At 41.2% G+C, this 20496-nt stretch overlaps 2 protein-coding genes and 2 long non-coding RNA genes across 4 annotated transcripts; 3 read left to right on the forward strand and 1 right to left on the reverse strand.

The window, feature by feature from the left end:
- Positions 1–3029: 3029 nt before the first annotated feature.
- LOC115745339 (protein C2-DOMAIN ABA-RELATED 4-like) lies at positions 3030–4045 on the forward strand. The gene is made up of 2 exons (XM_030680838.2): positions 3030–3251; positions 3543–4045. Exons 1-2 carry the CDS (start codon positions 3141–3143, stop codon positions 3927–3929), a joined length of 498 nt encoding a protein of 165 aa, XP_030536698.1. The 5' UTR covers positions 3030–3140; the 3' UTR covers positions 3930–4045.
- A 5365-nt stretch (positions 4046–9410) lies between these two features.
- Positions 9411–10401, forward strand: LOC115745338 (protein C2-DOMAIN ABA-RELATED 5-like). The gene is made up of 3 exons (XM_048284523.1): positions 9411–9429; positions 9511–9636; positions 9750–10401. Exons 2-3 carry the CDS (start codon positions 9526–9528, stop codon positions 10137–10139), a joined length of 501 nt encoding a protein of 166 aa, XP_048140480.1. The 5' UTR covers positions 9411–9429; positions 9511–9525; the 3' UTR covers positions 10140–10401.
- LOC125316360 lies at positions 10060–15938 on the reverse strand. The gene is made up of 3 exons (XR_007199598.1): positions 15797–15938; positions 15327–15360; positions 10060–10195 (listed from the first exon to the last, which is right to left on the reverse strand). It is a non-coding gene; the product is annotated as an uncharacterized LOC125316360 (long non-coding RNA).
- LOC115745411 lies at positions 15937–19640 on the forward strand. Its single transcript, XR_004015922.2, has 2 exons — positions 15937–16370; positions 19068–19640. It is a non-coding gene; the product is annotated as an uncharacterized LOC115745411 (long non-coding RNA).
- The last annotated feature ends 856 nt before the right edge of the window (positions 19641–20496 follow it).

Raw genomic sequence — 20496 nt, forward strand, 5'->3', positions numbered from 1 at the left:
CGAGCTTAACAATTTCAATTAAGCTGATACATGGTAGGCAATACTAATGCAAGTGGTCATGGAACCCTTACCTTTAGTTCAACTTCAATTTTGCTCTGAACTTTTTTTGTCTAAAAAAAAATCATAACCTTTTGTTATAGCCTCAAATATGCCCCGCATTCAAATTCGTCACTACTTTCTTCAAAGTTATCAACATCGGGAGGCCTCGTTTCATACGAAGGTGAGAGTATTCATGAATATGGATATTATAGTAATGAACCTACAATTGACTCTAACAATGATAATTTTAGAAAAAGAACTAGTGGCAATATATGGATGTGTGGTAAATTTGGGATTATAGTTATAGTTTGTGATTTCTTTTTTGCGATAAAAAAAAGTTCGGAACGGAATTAGAATCAATGTTAAGTGAAGATTATTTTTAGGGGATTAACCCGAAAATTTACATATATAACAAGAAAAAGCAAGGCGGGCCCATTGATGAACCAAATTGGATCTGCCAGTGATAAGATAAATGAGGTGCGAGGCTATAGATCTTTCTCGCGTCACGATCAATTTGACTCGTGCATCACTTTCTGTTTTTAGATCTGACATGACATCCACCAAAATGCAATTCCTTCCCTGTTCGATTGCCGAGTCAATTACCAACAGCGATTTTTTTTTTTTTTTGGTCCTAATTACCAACAATGATTATTCATCGGATGAGCCTAAATTATGTCATCTCAAATTCCACGTGGATCACATTGATTGGTAGCATCACCAATTCAGACTTTGACTCTACAAGACGTTGCCCTCGAGAATTCCTAGGGCGAACGAGTAATTTCAATTTTCCCTGAGCGCTTTTTTTTTAAAATTTTTTTTTTTGGATTTCTTGATGACCGTGTCCGCCATCTAGACGTTTACCCCGACCTCCGAGGCCGCCTAGGAACATGACGTGTTTCGAATCCAGCTATAATATGGAAGAGAAATGATAACATGATTATACTTATGGAGTAATAACTTATCAAGGCGATAATCGATAACCGATTCGAGAGTCCCTAATTCGAAGTGAGATTAATAACTTGCTCTAATAAGTAACAAATAATTATAAATTATTGTCGGATTCACTGCTTCGATAATTTATTATCCACAACATGCTGTTATTTTCACGGTTAGCTAAATACTATTATGCTAGCAATGCCTAATATTGAATAAGTTAATGCCCGTGAGGAATTAACAATGATTTTCATTTGTTTCCATATTACTCGAGGTTCTATTTTTCACGCACATATCCAAATAAATCAGTTTTTCATTTTTATTTTTTTGATTAGTATTTCGAAAATCCTAAAATTTGTTACGAAAATGTAATTAAGTTTCAAAACTTTCGAAAAGCGCAATCAAATTCTAAAATTTCTCAAGTTGATAAAATTAAGTCATTTCATTAGCGCCGTCCAACTTGATAAACAAAAAATGTCAACATGTTTTGGGACTTGATTGTACCAACTTGATAAGTTTAGGACTTGATAGCACTTTTTGAAAGTTTTTGAACTCAATCGTATTTTTGTGACAAGTTTTGAGATTTTTAGTGCACTAACCCTTTTGTTTTTGGTTTGTGGTGCAGCCGACGTCACATGTGTAGGAAATCTCGATTCTGTCCTTTATATATCTCTAATGTGTCGGCGGTTAGACCGATGTCATTATTAAACCTACAATTATGTGAAGACACGCTTTTATTATGAATATGAGCAAATTGGACCAGCGTGTTTTTTTATTCAATCGGGGGTATAGATTGTAAATTAACATGCAACGAAACATGTTGTATTTCAAGGGTTAGATTTTAGCGGTCCCACTGGGTCGGGACCTAGATCGGACCACCGGTCTCGATCCGATCCGGTCCTTGGTCCTAAAAATTTGGGGGCCGTGACTACCGGTCTGGTCCCCGATTTCATACCAGGACTACTAGTTCGGTCCCCAATTTCATATTGGGACCGAACCGACCCAGATCATGGTCACCCCTAGTTAAGGCACTGATGAAAGAGAAAAAAGGAAGGGGGTTATGGCATTGACGAAAACAGTAATTGGTTATGCTGGACATATTCATTCCATTAATAGATGAAGGTTTCCACCTCATGTCTGGTTATAGTAGGGTCTGTTTGTAATTTCCTTACCAAAGATGACAAGGCTTTGTCCATGAGAAAAGGAAAATGAAAGGAAAAATAACTCAAATGGTCAATGAATTCTGGTATAATGTATAATTTGGTCCCTAAAATTTTAATTTTGTTCAATACGGTCTTATGCAATGTGGACCCTAAACTTTTGATTTGTTCAACGTAATCCTCGTACTTTTGGTATATGCTCAATATAGTCTATGGAGTATATGAAATATTCAATATTGTCCCTGATATTGAATTAATGAAAGTACAACATTAAAAATTTTCATACAACACATGAACTACGTCGGACTCATATTAAAAATTCAAAAATCATGTTGGATAAATAAAAAGTGTCCACGCGAAAAAACGCAAGCGATTTGGTTTCTCGAAGGCATGACAATGTCATAACAGCTGAGTCGTTCTCCCACGTCTGACAAAAGTGTGTCAGATCTACACGTAAAAGGCTCACACAATCGATCATACCATACGCACACTGTGTTATACGTATCCACCTCACCAGTCAAATCAAACCTAAGAGTTGCAGGTCAAGGTCAACGGCAAGTAAAAGCCTCCCCCAGTTCAGAATCACTCATTGTGATTCATTCTCATTTCTAGTGCTCCTCCCCTCCCCCCCTCTCTGTCTGTCTGTCTGTGTCGTTCATCGTTGTGACTACCTTTTCAAATCCAAATGCTGACGGCGCACGCGAAAAAGAGGAAAGCCCACATTCGGTTCGTAGAAGCAGTCCACGAAGAAAAAATAGAAGAATAAGCGCGTGATCATCGGAGGAGGCTACAGTATTCAAAGTCAAAGCACAATTATATACTTTAATGTATGGACCGCCTTGAAGGCCCCTTCGTATAAATTGACTGCCCAGCTTCTTCTTCGTGAAATATCAGGTTGCTTTCTCACTAGCAGAAGACAGAGCAGCAACCACCCATCATCGTCTTCACTCCCAACCGTTCAATTTCCATCTCCCTCTCTAGACCAAGGCCCGGCGATCAGTTCCGTGAATGGAGCATCTTCTGGGGCTCTTGAGAATCCATGTTCACAGAGGGGTGAATCTCGCGATCCGAGATATCCGGAGCAGCGATCCTTACATCGTCATCCGAATGGGCAAACAGGTCAGCTCGTCCCCGCCATTTCCCGCTTCTTGTTTTGGTCCGTGATGGGTTTGTTGGAACACCCATCTCGTTGTTTAGTGGTTTTTTGTTTGTTACCCTGCCTTTTTGGGTGATTTTCACTAGTTTCTGCTTCTGCGAGTACCGTATAGTTTTGGTCAATTGAATCGACACCGGTGACCATAATCGCTCCAGGGCTTTGCTCTCTAATTAGGATTATCTGATCAAACGCATAGTAGGATTCTGTTGTGATTTCGGCTCCGTCTGATCTTTAAGTTTCGATGTGGGTCACAGAAACTGAAGACTCGGGTGATCAAGCAGAACACGAACCCGGAGTGGAACGACGATCTAACTCTCTCGATCACCGACCCGAGCCTCCCCGTAAGAGTGTTGGTGTACGACAAGGACACCTTCAGCCCGGACGACAAGATGGGGGACGCGGAGTTCCACATCAAGCAGTTCCTGGAAGCCCTGAGAGTGCCGACGGACGGAGTCCCGAGCGGGTCCGTGATCGCCAGAGTGCCGCCCAGCCGGGACAACTGCCTGGCCGAAGAGAGCTGCATCGTGTGGAGCGAGGGCAAGGTGGTCCAGGATATGGTCCTCCGGCTCCGCAACGTGGAGCGCGGGGAAGTCCAGCTGCAGCTCCAGTGGATTGAGGTTCCTGGTTCCAGGGGATTGTAGAAGTGGCCAGGCCTTTGCTGTATGTTATGTTAATACGGCTCTTGCTAAATGAACAGAGGATGGACTTTCTCTGTACTCTGCTACTGATTGAATGAAGTTTTATTTTCGGATTTCTTTTCTTGAGTCATTTCAGTAACTGAAGGGTTCAGTCTGGAGCATTACCCATCTTGGAAAAGGACAGGTGAGTGCTGAAAACAAAGCGAAAATGGCAGAGAAGCAACCAGGGGTTTTCACCTTTCTATACGTTTGCTTCGAGTCATGTTTTGCTTTAGACGCGAGATAATTCCGAAACAAAATCCACGAACATTAATCAGATGGATAAATTTTAAAGTATAACTAGAGACAAATACAAATTGACCAAATTCACCTCTAAGAAGAATAGTATTAGGAAAGTAGGGGTGTTAGATTATTGAATCGAAAAACTGAATCGAATCGAATCGAAATTTTGTGCATTTTTCGATTAAGGTTTTTAGTTTGGATAATGGAAAAAGCCACATTTCTTTTTGTTGGTTCGAACCCCTAAATCCCTCAATTGACATCCTCCAAGAAAAATCCCCAAATCCTCTTTGCCGTCTCTCTCAATCTATCCAAGCTAGATGAAACCCTAGATCAACCAATTGCAGAGAGCTCGAACCCCAGAGGCACATCAATGCCGTCGATCATCCAAGAGGAAGAGCCCCTGCTGGCCCCGAACCCCGATTGCTTCTGCATGTTCCCTATCCATTACCCGCAATTCTAGGAGATGTACAAGAAGGCCGAGGCCTCCTTCGAGACTGCTAAGGAGGTCGATCTGGTGAGAATGAGCTATAAAATATGTGCATGAGTTATAGAATTAGTTAAATTAAAGGTTATGTCTTTTTGAAGAGTCTTTCCTTTCTCTGTATATATATGACTCTAGGTCATTGTAATAGATATGGAAGAAGTAATATAGAAAATTGAGGAATAACGTTTTTTCCTCAAAACCTCTATGTGTTAACAGACCACTCCTAGGACCTCCGCCACACTCCCTCTCCATCGACGAGCGCCACTTCATCGCCCACATCCTCGCTTTCTTTTCTGCCTCCGACGGGCATCGTCCTAGAGAACCTTGTTGTTTGCTTCATGAAGGAGGTCCAGCTCTCCGAGGATTGTGCCTTCTACTACTTCCAATCGCCATTGAGAACATCCACTCCGAGATATACAGCCTTCTCCTCGAGACCTACGTTGAGAACTCTATCGAGACGGACCGCCTCTTTCGCGCGGTCGACACCATCCCCACCATTGCTCGCAAGGTAGTTTGACCATCTGCAAATAGGTTGAGCTATGGAGGATAAAAAAAGGAAGAAGAAAAATCGAAATTCGAACTGAACTGACACCCCTATAGGGACGAGAATAAACACGGTAATATATCCCGCATCAAAATGTTCTATAGACAAATAAAGGAAGCTTTTATAGAGGCAAATAGTTATGTCTAATGCATCTATAAAAAAATTACCAATAAACTCTTAAATCTATTACATTTGTGTTAATTTAATCCTAAAATTTTTGATAATTTGCCAATTTAGTGCTAGACATTTTAATTGTGCCAATTTAATACTAAACCATATGACGTTTTGTCAATTCAATGCTAAATTTTTCAACAATTTATCAATTTAATCAGAAACTGGTGACATTGAGGTTTAGTCGGCATCGATTGTCTTCCATGGCATCGACACTGATATGGACAATTTTTGCAATTGTCATTAATTTTATTGGATTTTTTTAAATATTTTTGTTTCAAAGTCTCGGCTGAGGTCCTTGTGGCCCAAGGGTGGAAAAATAAGCATAGAAAAAAGAATATAAGAAACAAAAAGAAAAAAATCAAATAGAAAAGAAATCAATTTTTTAAAAAGTTCTAAGAATTATCGACGTTAGCGGCGGCCATTTTATATAGGAGAGCTATCCTTGAATAGGCCGTCATGTCAGTGATTTTCAACCAAAATTGACTATAAACACTAAATTGACAAATCGTCAAAAGATTTAGGATTAAATTGGTAAATCGTCTAAAATGGTTAGGTCTAAATGGGTAAAATATCTCCTTTCTAACAAAAAAAAAGGGGTAAAATGAAATGTTTAGGACTAATTTGGTCAAATTAAAAAGTTTAGAACTGAATTGACACAAGTATAGTAAGTTTAATTTTTTGCTAATTTCTCCGATGTATCCACGTAGTCCATGTCATACTTTTTTTTTGGGTCGAATAGTCCGCGCCATACTTGAATGACAAGAATGAAGTGAGAAAAAAAGACTTTAACGTTACAAATGGAAGGGACTCCGTTAGTTCTTTCTTCTCGTTGCAGTTAGAGGCGGAGATGTTCTAGAAAACCTTGTTTCTTTAACGGTATGAAGATAGGTCTAATTGTTTTATTCAACAAGATCAACTTATCACAGGGTGATGATAATACGTCGGGAATGACTTTGTCGCTTACCAAGAAAAGTGATGATGACGATAGAGTATAATAGTGTTACGGTTGAATATGCTTTTTCTAAGGTACTGGAAGAACTTTCTTGTACAAATTCTAGAAGACTTAAGACTTTCCTAGTCTCAAATCGTAGCACCAAATATTATTCACAAACACTTCTGAGACATCTAGTTCGGTTGTCGATCTGCTCGGCTCGTCATCATTGATCGTTGGATCTCGTGTCTTCTCAGCGATTTGATTTTCAACTTGATAGCATCGATCGTCAAATGGGAGCATGACAAGTTTGCCTTAAGTTTGATAATGTGAGGATTGACTTCCCTTGCTTTTTCTCAAATATGAACCCATCTGTCTCTGCCAACCGCGTTATTTCCGTGCATCTACTGCCATCGTCAACGACTCAAAGGCAACCTCTGCCGCTCGACCATGCAACGGTAGGCCTGTCTTGCCGTTGTCTCTCTTCGAGTGGCAAAGCTTCTCACCACCGTCAAACTCGTTCCCTAGATGGATCTTGTAGCTGGTTATGACTCAATTGTCGATGGCCAACGCGGTTGAGATAAACTCAAATCTAAATTTGTTATGGAACATATGTCAAATGCGAAGTCTTTTTAGGGGTTTGGCCCACGTGGATTGTGATAAATAAGATGCATGTGTAAGTTGCATTAGAAAAGAAGCCATACATTAAAGAATTAGTATGGTACGGAGTATATAATATATTCTAGTTGGCTCACAACTCATTGGTTTAAACTTTTAAATGAATATGGGTCCAACTGGATATGTTGACGGTAATGTGCTCAAATTTGGGCTCTCCCTTGGCCATCTCCCCTAATGAATTCTTCTGCAGCTCCTGACAAATGGTATCATAGCAGATGATTGATTAATGGCATATACTCAATTATATTTGTCATGGGTAAATATCTCAAGAAAGGAATACGACCAACGCTGTCAAGACTTGGAAGGTGAGTGGTGTAGCAAGGTGGTTTCTAATTGGCAAACTTCATAGTTTGATTTAGTGAAAGAGACTTGGAAGGTGGGTGTGGGTGATGTGGTGTGGCAACAAGGTCTTGATGACAACCTTCATGATTTTGGAGAATGAGATCAAGGATAAATGCGAGCATTGTAGATACCTGGATGTAGGTGAGGCATTGTGGTGCAACTAGGTGGTTTCGATGGCAACCTTCATAGTTTGATCCGGTGAAAGAGACTTGGAAGGTGGGTGATGTGGTGTGGCAATGCGGTCTTGATGGCAACATTTATGATTTTGGAGAAAGAGACCTTGGATGAATGTGAGCATTGGAAATACCTATATGAAGGTTGGGCATTGTGGTATAACAAGGTGGTTTTGATATCCGGTGAAAGAGACTTTAAAAGTGGGCAATGTAGTGCAGTAACGCGAATTCAATGGCAACCTTCATGATTCTAGAAAAAGAGACCGGGGATGAATTTGGACATTAGAGATACTTGGATGAAGGTGGAGCATTGTAGTGTAGCAACGCGGTTCTAATGACAAACTTCATAATTTGATCTTGTGAAAGAGATTTGGAAGGTGACCGATGTGATGCAGCAATGTGGTTTCAATGTCAGACTTCATTATGCTGGAGAAAGAGACTAGGAATGAATGTGGGCATTGAAGATTCAAATCGAGACATGTTGGTGCTGCCGAATACCTGAATTAATTGGGAGCAAACCTAATGCTAAGCTCATATGGTGGAGAATTGTTAAGATGCACGTGCAAGTTACGGTAAAAAAAATCCCACAATGGAGAATTGGTGTGGCTTGGAGTAGTTAAATGTTTTAGTTGGCCTATAACTCATAGACTTAAATTTTGAGTGAAGGTATATCAAACTAGATATGTTGGTAGGCTAAGATTGGACACTACCTTAACAATCTCTCCTGGTTAAGGTATTGGAAATCTGATGCGAGCTCTCGATAGTAGCTACCTTTTTGAAGAAAATACTCCAAATAGCTACACAAAATCACATCTATTACGGACTCGTATAAACTCTCACACTGAAAAGAATTAACCTCCCGCGTAGCCCAACCATTTCCTCTCCCCTCCGCTATTATAGAATGAGCAGGACGTCAGTCAAATTGTTTCATTCCAACTAACCGAACGAGACCTAAATCCTCTGAGATTAGAATCCATAGTTTGACTTAACTAAAACTAACTCTCTAGGTTACTAACAGTAAGGACTCTAGACCAGCAAGGAAATGTTTGATTTAAACCATGATTATTTGGCATTGTCCATAGATTAAAGGTCCGAGATTTCGCAATCCCCGTCTATGTAGTTCTGTCAAGACGCTAAAGGTCCATAATAGTGTAAAGGTAGATATACATGTAGCCCCGTGCACAAAGCTAGATAAATCTCCTATTCCTGAAAACAGTTTGTCCCCTTGACTCTTCACGCCAACAAGTAATGGCTTAACTGACAACTAAGTTTGCTCTTCTACTGTGATCTTGGATTTAGTTATTGGAATGTACGCGTGACTTGTGTTAGAAAAATTCCACACCGGCCCAGTGTTGTTTGGAGTAATTAATAAATTCAAATTGGCTTCATAGCTCATTGATTTAAATTTTTGAGTGAAGGTCGATCCAATTGAAATTGATAACGGGCTCAGGCTTTAGTTCTTCTTGGTGATTTTCCCGGTTAAAGGTATCTCGCAAATTTTACATTGGTCGGAGATGTGGACCCATCTGAGTGTGCCAAAACCGATCATCCATCCGGGCACCATGTTCAGACTGCTATCCAATAAAGAATAAAACCCTTTTATTAACGACAATGAGCCCATGCGACTTACGTGGAATGCCAAATATATCGGATGCAGACTCCGACAATGCTGTCACCAAACAAAAAAAAAAAAAAAAAAGGGCTCAAGGATGATGGAGAAGCTCAAATGGTCCCTCTCACCAGACATGGCGAATGCGCGTAGATAGCCTTTTTTAGCCTACCTTGGCGTGTACGCGAACCATTTGACGCGGTGGTCAACCTCTTTGTGCCTTGAACCTTTCAGTATAAAAAGACCAGACCAGACATGGCGAATTGCCATCAGACAACCGAGCAAATTCCCAGTCTCCGTTCTACATCACGCAGAAAAAAGATATCAGAAGCACGTAGTTCATATTGGGTCTAAGGACAAGCGCAAGTCTGTCTCATAAGAAATGAAACATCTTTTGGGACTTTTGAAAATTCACGTCTGCAGAGGAGTTAACCTGGCGATCCGAGATGTCCGAAGCAGCGATCCTTATGTTGTCATCAGAATGGACAAACAGGTATATCAATCATGCCGGCGTCCAATCTCTGCGTCTCTTGTTTTTAAGTGGTTTGGAGTATGAATTTGCTTTCAGCTGAGCTCACCCAATTAGTTTCTTGATGCTTCCTGCAGAAACTGAAAACTCGGGTGGTCAAGAAGAACACGAATCCGGAGTGGAACGACGACCTGACTCTCTCGATCGCCGACCCGAGCCTCCCCATAAAGTTGATGGTGTACGGCAAGAACAGATTCAGCCACGACGACAAGATGGGGGACGCTGAGATCCACATCGTAGCCTTTCTCAACGCGTTGAGGATGAGATTGGATGATGTCCCGAGCGGAACCCTGATCACCAGAGTGAAGCCGAGCCAGGACAACTGCTTGGCAGAGGAGAGCTGTATTGTGTGGAGCGACGGCAAAGTGGTGCAGGACATGGTGCTTCGGCTCCGTGGCGTGGAGCGCGGTGAGGTCGAGCTCCAGCTTGAATGGATAGACATTCCCGGTTCCAGGGGCCTGCAGTAGGACTAGCTCTGTCAAATTTGATCATTGCGAGTTCAACTCGACGTACAGAAAAAGCTCTGATTATGTTCCTAATCACTCTTCGATTTTTTACTTAACTTACTGGGCATGTAAGATGAGACTCTTTCAAGTTTCAATGTATCATTTCCAGGTCACTACACCAGTTTGGCAGCGAGTACTGGCTTCTTAGTTTCTGTCCATGAATTAACGAAAGCAATGATCCTCTCTCTCTCCCTCTCTCTCTCTCTTTGGTAGAGCTTTCTCTATAACCCATCACGTGGGATGCTGCGAAGAGATCGTTTTTTGATGAATCTGAAGGAGGGAAGAGAAATGGAAGTCGCTTTCGGCAGTGGCTGAGAGTTGAGATTGCAGATTTAAAGCCCATTTTGGAAGATTTTGCACTCCAAGGAAGCTGTGGTTGATGAGGAAGAAGAGGTTACGCCTGAATCCTCCATTCATACCGAGGAAATCGTCCCTTATGGGAACGCAGAAGAACCCAACCCTGATTGTGCTTTCGGCGATAAGATACAGCAACTCGCACCTTCTAGTTACGCAAGCCGAAAATCGATTCTTTTTTGCACGATGATCAGAATATGAACCGGTGTTCGGAAAGAATCACCAGAACTGAAACATTCCACAAGCAAAGCGGAGCTTCGAAAAACCGAGTCCATATGAACCTTATGGAACGAAGACTCCAAAGGTGCGCTTGGTTGACGTATCTCAAGCTCTAACTGATGGAAACTCCAACGGAGTTCACATTTGGAATATGAAAGACAGATTTCAGCGTATCAAATTGGGAGGAATTGCACGATGCATTCGAGACGGAGATAGTTCTAGAAAACTACGTTTCCCCAACGGTAGGAATGCAGGTCAAACTGTTTTTGTCCACACGATCAACTTGACACGGCATTGATAAAATGCAAGGAATGACATAATCGCTTACTAAGAAAAAGGGGTGATGAAACACTAACAGTAATAGAATACATTCACAACAGATTTCAACATCTAATCCGGATGTCTGATCTGTTGGGCGAGTCTGCCTTCCCGTGACTTTATGCACGGAAAACCAATACCTTCGTCGGCCAATAGATGTAAACTTGACAATGTCGACGGTTGGATCTTGTGTCTCGTCAGCAACCCCATCGAGAACTTGTCAGGCGTCAATCGTTTGATCGGGGCATTGCAAATTTGCATTGATTTTGCTCACGTGAGGGTAGACTCCCCTTGCTTTTACTCGAACATATTTCGATTTGTCCCTACTGGCCGCTTCCCTACCGCACATCCGCCACCGTCGTCAATGGCGACCCTCCGCCACTCCACTACCCTGGGCCAGGGCCAATGAGGGAACTATTATGGGTGAGCGGTTCCGGGTTTCTTACGGGTTTCATCTAGAACTTGGAACCTACACTGTCGAACAGGTTCCTCATTTTTTGGAACCTGGAACCTACCTGTCATACCTTAGAACCCGGAACCTACCGTGTCACAAGTTCTAGAGTCGGTTCCAGGGTACCTAAGAACCTATCAATTTTTTTTTCATTTTTAATTAACCAAAATAAGAGTGAACGGTACAACATCTAAGAGAAAGTAGAGATGAGTGGTTTTAGGTTTCGTACAGATTACATTTAGAACCCGAAACCAATCCATTAGAACACATTTATCATTTTTTGGAACTTGAAACCTAAAAATTTGTTTGGCTCCGGATTATACACTCAGTATCGGACGCCATAGGACATTGTAGGATCGTGCAAAAACACATACAAAGAAAAATATAAAAATTTATTTCGGGATCTATGGTCTAGGTTCCGGGTAGTGGAACCTGGAACCTACCCGTTGAAACAGGTTCCTCAATTTTTGGAATCTAAAACCTACCCTACATACCTTGGAACCTGTAACCAGATCGGATCCTACGGGTTTCGGTTCCAGGTTCTCGATTCTACTCTGAAACCATGCTCATCCCTAGGAGCTATCTTCTAGTTGTCTCTTTTAGGGCCGCAAAGCTCTCACCGCCATCAAATTCGTTGCCCCTATCAGAGCTCGTCTTGTTGATAATGCAATCGTTGAAGGATTGTGCCGTTTAGATGGGCTCATACCTAAATTTGTATGGAACATGTGACAAATATGAAGTCCTTTTGAGGGTATGGGCTATGTGAATTATAACCAACCTAAAAGAAGTGCTTAATTGCAATTCAATCAAGAAAACGAATGGTAATTAGCGGATTACGAAGCATACATTGCTTCGAATGGGGTTTGATCTATTCCTACCCCCTCCACCATTCACGATGACGGCTACGACTATGTGGACCGCGGCTTCAAGAAAGAGGAAGTGAATTCGGGCTCCAACGAGGCGTCGTCGTCGGTTGTGGACAAGAGGGCACCGAGATGCAGAAGAAGCGGAGGACGGCAGCTTGGGCTGTTTTGCCAAATCATGGGAAAGTGTTCTACAATAGTTGGAAGATTGCGGAAGATTTGGAGATTTCGGTGAAGAGATTGAAGGCGAAGGATGGGAAACTGAAGGGTGATAATGTCAACAACACCATCGTGGCGGTGGCGGGGCCTGGGCATGCTCCGTGTTCATGATCGTGACCTGCTTTCCGTAGGAAAAGTTACTAAAAGGATTATACTTACTGTAATTGTGTCAATTTAATCCATTTAGTCGATCGACGTTAACGTGAATAATTTTTAATATTTCTTTGATTTTTTTTTTCCTTCCTTCCTTTGCTTTCTATTTGTGCCTAGCAAGGGTCACGGCCCTCACCCTAATCGGGATGAGGCGCGCTAGGCCATGGTCGCCTTCATTTGCAGCCGGCGAGTTGCGGGCGAGGCGGCCTCACCGTTTGTCACACTCGCGACTCACCGGCCGTTGAGGAAGTTGATCATGTGGGCGAGGCCATGACAAGGTTGCCCTCGCCCAATGGCCGGCGAGCTCCAGCGACCCTCGTCGGCGACAAACAAAAAGCAGCAAAAGGAAGAAAAACAAGAAAAATAAAAAATAATCTTAAAATTTGGCCACGTCAACGATGGTAGCCCCGTGTCGGTTCCGACGGGTAAATGGACTGAATTGGCATAATTGTAAAATGTTTAACACTTAATTAGTAAAATAAAATTTATAATTGAATTAACATAATTATAATAGATTTATGGTTCTTTTCATAATTATTCCGCTTTTCGTGAATTGTGCACGGCGGGAAGCAAAAGAGAGAAGAAGAACGAAAGAAAGATGTCAACCCGAGCTGACGTGAAAAAGAAGAGGACAAGATGACACGCGGATGACATGTTGGACAAAACGACAACATTTGGACATAAAATTAGAAGTAGGGCAAATTTTCGTTCGAAGCGAAAGTTATGACCAAAAAAAAGTTGGGGCATAATTGATACGTTTAAAAAATGAAGGCCCATTCCAAATTTACTTATTTTATTTAACAACTTAAGAATAAATTTCTTTTAACATTTTCTTTGTTGTGCTAAAGGCTAATAAAATTTCAAAATATAAAAGCCTTACAACCAATTCGAGGGAAAATTTTCACAAAAATCATAAATATATTACAATTATGCTAATTCAATCCTAATTTTTTTTTTATCGATTCAATCCTAAATATTTTAAATTTGTGTTAATTAAATTGGCTTAAATCATCGACTTAGCGCAGCCGGTGCCGACGTGGCCAATTCTTAATAATATTTTAATTTTAAAAAAAAATTATTTATTTTCTTTTTCCTTTTTTTTCAAGGAAAAATAAAATTATATAAATAATAAAAAAATTAAAAATACTAGAATATTATTAACAATTGGACATGTCGGCGCCGACCACGCCACATAAGTGATTTCCCACCAAAATTGTCTAAAAGGACTGGATTGACACAAATGGAAAAGATTTAAGACTGAATTGACAAAAAAAAAGGTTTATGACTAAATTATCACAACTACAAATAGGCTTATGACTTTTTTAGTAATTTTTCCCCAATTTGAAGGTGTTACAAACATGCTTATGACTTTCTTAGTAATTTTCCCCAATTAGAAGGTGTTACAAACATCTTAATTAAACTTTATGTGCCATTCTAATTACCCAATGTTGGTTGCAAATCTTTTTAATTTATTCTAATTGTTTTATTCCTACTAACCAAACGAGTCCTAGATCCTCTTATAGATTGGAATCAATAGTCCAATTTAACTAACCCCCCATCCCCAACCCCCTTCTCTCTCTCTCTCTCTCTCAGATTAGAATCAACAGTCCTAGATTTGGCAATCCTTTTTATGCAGCTCCATCAAGATGCTAAAGGTCCATAATAGTTTGTACAAATCTAGATGCACATGTAGTTGTAGAGGACTAGACCCCGTCTGCGCAAAGCTAGATAAAAGTTACTATTCCCGACAATAGTTTTGTCCCCTTGCCCTTTTATTTAGTCCTTGTGCCAACAGGTATTCGCTTAAATGACAAGCGAGTTTTTTTTTCTCTTGGATTCAAGTCTCGTTGAGAGCATTTTAACACTAAAATCCTGAATGCACTAGGTTGATGTGGATAAGTATGCCTTTTAGATCGCTTGGTAGAGCCATCAAATAGATGAACCAAGTTGAAAATGATCCGATTCATATTGACCCATCTTCATGCATTACAAATCTAGTATCCATGTCCAACCCAACACATACTCTTGCTCATATTACTAAAATAATTCAATATCAAATCCAGTTTAGAAAAAGTCGTTTCTTGCAATTTTTTTTAAAAAATATATATTGCTTAAGCACTGTGGATAAATTTATAATTTTTTAAAAGTATGATTTTGTTTAAATATTTTTTTCCTTCTTCTTTTTCTTTCTTTCTTTTCTTTTTTTTCTTCTACGTCCGGTGAGGGTCACCGGCGACCACCGACTATCGGCGACGGCAACCGGCCGGCAACCCTTGCCTTATCCCGTAATAAAAAAGGAACAAAGAGAAAAAGGAAAAAATTATGAAAAATCAGAAAATTAAAAGAAATAATTTGTTTATGACTCACTTAAATTTAGGTTCACCCCATCTTTCGCTACCACACTCCGAGAATTAGTTTTTTGACAATAATATCCCTTGTGGGTCTTACCTTTTAGCACATCATACCCACTTACCAGATTATAAAATTAATACGTGGCCCCAGTTTGTGTTTACTTTTTTTATTTTTTTTCTTTTTCTTCCCTATCTCTCTCTTTGGGTGTTGAGCTCCAACTCGAATGGATAGACATTCCCGGTTCCGGGGGCCTCTAGGGTGCTGCATGATAACACTTCTTTTTTTGGATTTCTCTACCAGAAGTCAATCTGGCGGGGAAATCCGTTTGGTAAAAACTTTGCCGAAATAGAAATCGGTTTGGTAAAAAAATTGACTTCCGGCAAGATTTTTAACTTCCGGCAAGATTTTTGGCCAACTTTGAGAAGCAATTTTTTTTTACTTCTCCACCTTAGAATTACTTCTTTGATCACGCCGACCACCGCCGCCCGCCGGTCGCCGCCGCCGCCGCCGCCGCCGGTCGCCGCCGGTCAGAAGTAAAAATTTGTTTCAGTTATCAAACGCATTTCTCTATCAGAAATCAACTTATGAAGTAGAAATAGAAAAAACTACTTTTGCTAAAAATCAGAAGCTGAAAAATTCACTTCTTGCCAGAATGACTTCTGGAACAGAGAAGTGTTATCATGCAGCACCTAGGAGGACCTATGTCTGTCAAATTTGATCAATGCGAGTTCAACTCAATCTGCACAGAAGCTCTGAATGAGTTCCTAATCATTGCTTGATTCTTTTTTTTTTTTAACTTGTTGGACCTAATACGCCGAAGAGGGACTGGAGAATGTTCATTGTATTGGAATTGTCCGGCTTTGGATCTATTTAAATGTTCAGTATCAGCACATGTTTCTCAGAGATCTTGTGGGTATGATAGGTGGTATGGCCATTTTGTGGAATGATTTAGTATCTTCGATTTCTGATATAATTACGGCGAATTTTGTGTTGTGTGATATGTGAATTGACTGAAACTAGAGATGTGATGCATATGACCTTTATGCATGCTCCTGCTGCTATTCAGAAAGAATGAGGGTATGAAATCAACTCCAGCACTTAATTACAGTGAACCCTTTGGCCATGGAGTTATTTGGGGGGATTTCAATGAAGTGCTCTCTATCATTGGAAGAAGATTGGAGCTAGACAAGCTAAAAATTTATAAAATGGTCACTTTTCAAGATCTCCTGGATAAATGTTTGCTGTTGGATGTTGAGAGTAAGTGTCATGCCCCGATTCCCGAGTCCGTAACAACTCTACCAAATCATCTTAAGTCTCATTGACCAGTTAATTTGATTAATAATTAAGCGCGTACGGAACATACAACTCCCAAGCAGATATAAATCAACAAGAATAGAAAAATATGAATACACATTAGTTAGCTTAGCAAAAGACTATTATTAACAGCGATAGATTCTTCTTAACCCTAGGGAGACTACGGTATACACAAGCCCATTCTCTCTAAGGCAGCTCCACGTGATCGGCAAAAAGATATGGGATCGAAAGGGTTAACTCATATCTACACGAGTCTAGCAACTCCAACTAGAAGGGCCAACATCACCCTCTCCAACTCCCGTTAAAAGATCTCTAACAAAAGGGCCTACTCTAAGGCTCACATCATACAAAATAGTCAAGGGTCCCTAGGTCCTCGTTTGGGTCATGGTCAAGGCCCTCAACTTCCCCATCAAGGATGTCTATGTCCATCAAGTCCCATGCCTCAACCCTCGAGGTCGTAGTAGGATGCCCATCAAACTCTTAGATAGGCCCGTATAGGAGATCACCATGACGGATAAACCAAGCTTTGAAGATATGAGGAATCAGAAAGCCTAGTCCTTCCTCAACCCAGACGGTTGTCACATGGTACTCCCATATCCAATCCGATTTGAAAATCGAATGGTGTGTGACAACGAAGGACTACTTTATAAGGACTCCGAACCTCACCGGACGTACAACTAGCATCACGGATATGAAAATATTCAATAATAAAAGGGTGAGATATAAAATCTCGGTGAGTCAACGCCTAAGTCCAAGCAAGGTATTGACTCGCTCAAGGCAGCCTAAGCATACAAAACAAAGTCGATGGCAAAATAATAGCACACAAACCAAGGCACACAACCGTAACACTCATCACAATCTCATGCATAATGCATCACACGTGTTCCAGTTATTAGAGGCCATTCAGCCCGGCACACTAGATAGTTGGTGCTATTCTTGCGGGACTAGGCACCGTTCCATTCCTTCGGCAATAGCAACTGTTAAGTCGTGTGATCCGATCGACACCGTATAACTAATAGGCATTCCTAAAGAGATTGTCGGTCCATCACAAGCCGTGGCCGGCATCCGATCAGCCCGACGTCACGGACTGTCGTGCATCTGATAAGTCGTGTTACCCCGGGCGACACGGCACGAACATACCATGCATTCATTATATGACCACACAAGCACGCCAAATAATCAAGCCAGTTTATATCTTTGCATTAACTTTCAATGCATACATGGTCGTGCTAAAAAAACTCGGCTCAAGACCATTTTCATGTTTAAAATTCAATACACACGAGGTCATATGAACACACATATTATCCACCAAACTTTGTATCTATAAACGAGTGACCCAGTTGTTACATCCACATATGGATACACCCAATCAAGGCATATAGCAACTAGCAGTAAATCACCCAATACTAATTAATTAACAACTCATTACTTATCCCGACCATAATTAATTAATTAATCCAATCACGGTTAGTTGAAAAGTAATTACAGTTAAATTAAAGAAATTATAGTTAAATTTAAGTAACTATGATTAATCTAATTTAATCGTACTTAAAGAAGATAACCGCAATTAAATTAAATTTACTACGATTACTATAACCTAACTATTATTAATTTGACCTAACCATAATCGCTAATCTAGCCCGACCTCAAATAATTAATTTAACCCGCGATTAACAACATTTATTCTAAATCTTAAACTCGGTTAATGCCCTACTTAGAGTTTAAGGTCGACTCACAAACTCCTGCAGTTGATGTCGAGTCAGGCGTGACGATAACGACGACGACGAGATTCGCAGAACGGCGATGACACAAGTTCGAGTCGCGGGTCGGGTCTCGGCGGCTTCAGGGCGGCTTGGGGATAGGTGGTAGCGGCTAGGGTATGCTAGGTGTGTCGGTGGCCGGCGGTGGTGGTTTGGACAGGGGGCTGGTGGTCAGCCGAAGGCTCGGGCCGGCATCGGGGGTAGCTGGGGTGGTCGTTGCGTCACTGGACTCGGGTGAGCTCGAGCGGCGCGATAGCAGGACAACGGCTAGGGGTGGCAACGAGGTGAGGTGGGGGCGACTGGCAACCAAAGCACGGTGGCAACAAGCCGCGGAGCCGGGTGCAGGGGCTGTCGGGTCAGCTGGGGCTTGGCAGCGACTGGAGTTCGGCAGTTGGAGGCGGCGAAGGGAGGTGGCGTGGGGAGGTTGGGTGGGGAATCACGTCGGCGGTTTGGGGTTTGTTGTTTGTTTTGTGTGTTGTGGGGGGGAGGGGGGAGGGGGTTGTGGGTGTGGTGGCATGGGGTTGGTTTCCCGGCTGAGATGATGGCCACGGGTCTTTTCAAGGTTTAATTTTTTTTGTTTTATTTGAATAAAATTTAGGGACATTTTATTAAATTGATAAAATGAATATCGGTAATAATTTGGCTCAATCGACTGACTGCGAAATTGAGATTTTCACATTTAGGATTCGGTTAAGGCTAGGTTCAAACGTGAAGGATCTCAGCAAAACAAGTCGATGTTTAACTAATCTCACTTAATTTTTTCTGATTGACGTGTCGGAATTATTCAATTATCATCTCTTAAATCATTAAAATCTAAATTTATTTTCCACGGTGAAATTCTTGATTTTGCTTACGGTGGTCGAAAATTTCGGAACGTCAAAGAAAGAATGGCATTTACCTAGTGTAACGATCGGGAAGGGGATGATTTTGTCAAGAAAAGTAAAAGATTGGACAGAGTTCTTGTACCCTGAATGCAGGGCATCTTATCCAGATGCAGAGAGGCCAATGCACTACCTACCACTTCTTCCGATCATAGCCCCCCATGTCACTTTCTTTCAGTGCTACTCGTTCTAAAAGGAAAGAGGGAGTTCAAATCCAAGGCTCTCTTTGGCTGGAGGATGAGACTGAGAGTGCTTGAAAGTTAGTGAAAGAAAAGTGGGTTTTGGGTGGAAGAACTGAAGAGGGTATTAAGGAAGAAGCTGGAGATTATCATTTCTAAGGGTTTGGCAGATTGGAGCAAACATGAAAAGCTTTCAAATGCCAAAAGACAGGTAGAGGCCCTGAAGAAGGACCTACAGCAAAGAAGAGATCCCACTGAGATATCTTCAGATAAAGAGAGGGAAAATTAAGCTTCTTGATGTGGAGGCAAGAGGAGATACATTGAGGGATGAATTTGAGAATTCAATTGCTGAGATGGGATCACAGAAATACTAAAATTTTTAGATGCCATTACAAGACAGGACAAGACAAAAAAAAAAACATGAAGTTCAATGTAGACAAAGTCTCCATGGGTTGCAACAGGTAAGTGGACAATGATGTTCCCCCAACAATGTAGTAAAACTCTAGAAGTGTCTCCAACAGAGAAGAGAGACTCGTTTTGCTTGAGAAGAAAAGCTGTCATGAAGGACCAAATTCTTTTCCCCTCCCCAAAAAATAAATGCTTACGTTAGGAGTGATTTCCCAGTCCGACCTGGTCCCACCCTAGAACCAAGAATCGGACCGGGAGGATTGGTTCTCAGTTTCAAGGACAGAGATCCGGTGCAGTTTCTGACGGTGTAATAATTGGACTGGTCGTATTTTTTTTTTTTGTGATTTATCGTTAAATTTTTTTCGTTGACACATATTCACCGGACCACCTCTTGTTAATTGTATCTCGTTATCGCTAAATCCGGAAGTCATGTTAAGCATCTTAGATTTAGGTTTAGGAATTTTCTTTAAAACAAAAAAATATTAGTCGGTCCGATCTAAGCGGTCTGGTTCCCGTGGAATCTGGAACCGAACGGACCATAACCGATTCCAACTTTATGGCACCGGGAATCGGACCGGAGCCCCCGAGAATTGGACCAAACCGGCCGATTCGATTGGTCCATTATGCTCAATCCTAACTTGCATTCCGAACACAGAACTAAAACCCAAAGGGTAGTCTACTTTAATCTCCATAGTCGTTCCGTCCTCAAGAGCGACAGGCGCTAAGGCACAGCAGGATCAATCTCAATAAAGTCTTGCAGAAGACAATTAAGAAAACTTTCAGTAGTAGCCTCATCAAGAGTCCGGGATTGCCAACAGCACTTGCAATGCAGCTTTAGCCCAACAAG

The sequence above is a fragment of the Rhodamnia argentea genome, chromosome 8, assembly GCF_020921035.1.
Source record: "Rhodamnia argentea isolate NSW1041297 chromosome 8, ASM2092103v1, whole genome shotgun sequence".
NCBI classification, from domain to species: Eukaryota; Viridiplantae; Streptophyta; class Magnoliopsida; order Myrtales; family Myrtaceae; genus Rhodamnia; species Rhodamnia argentea.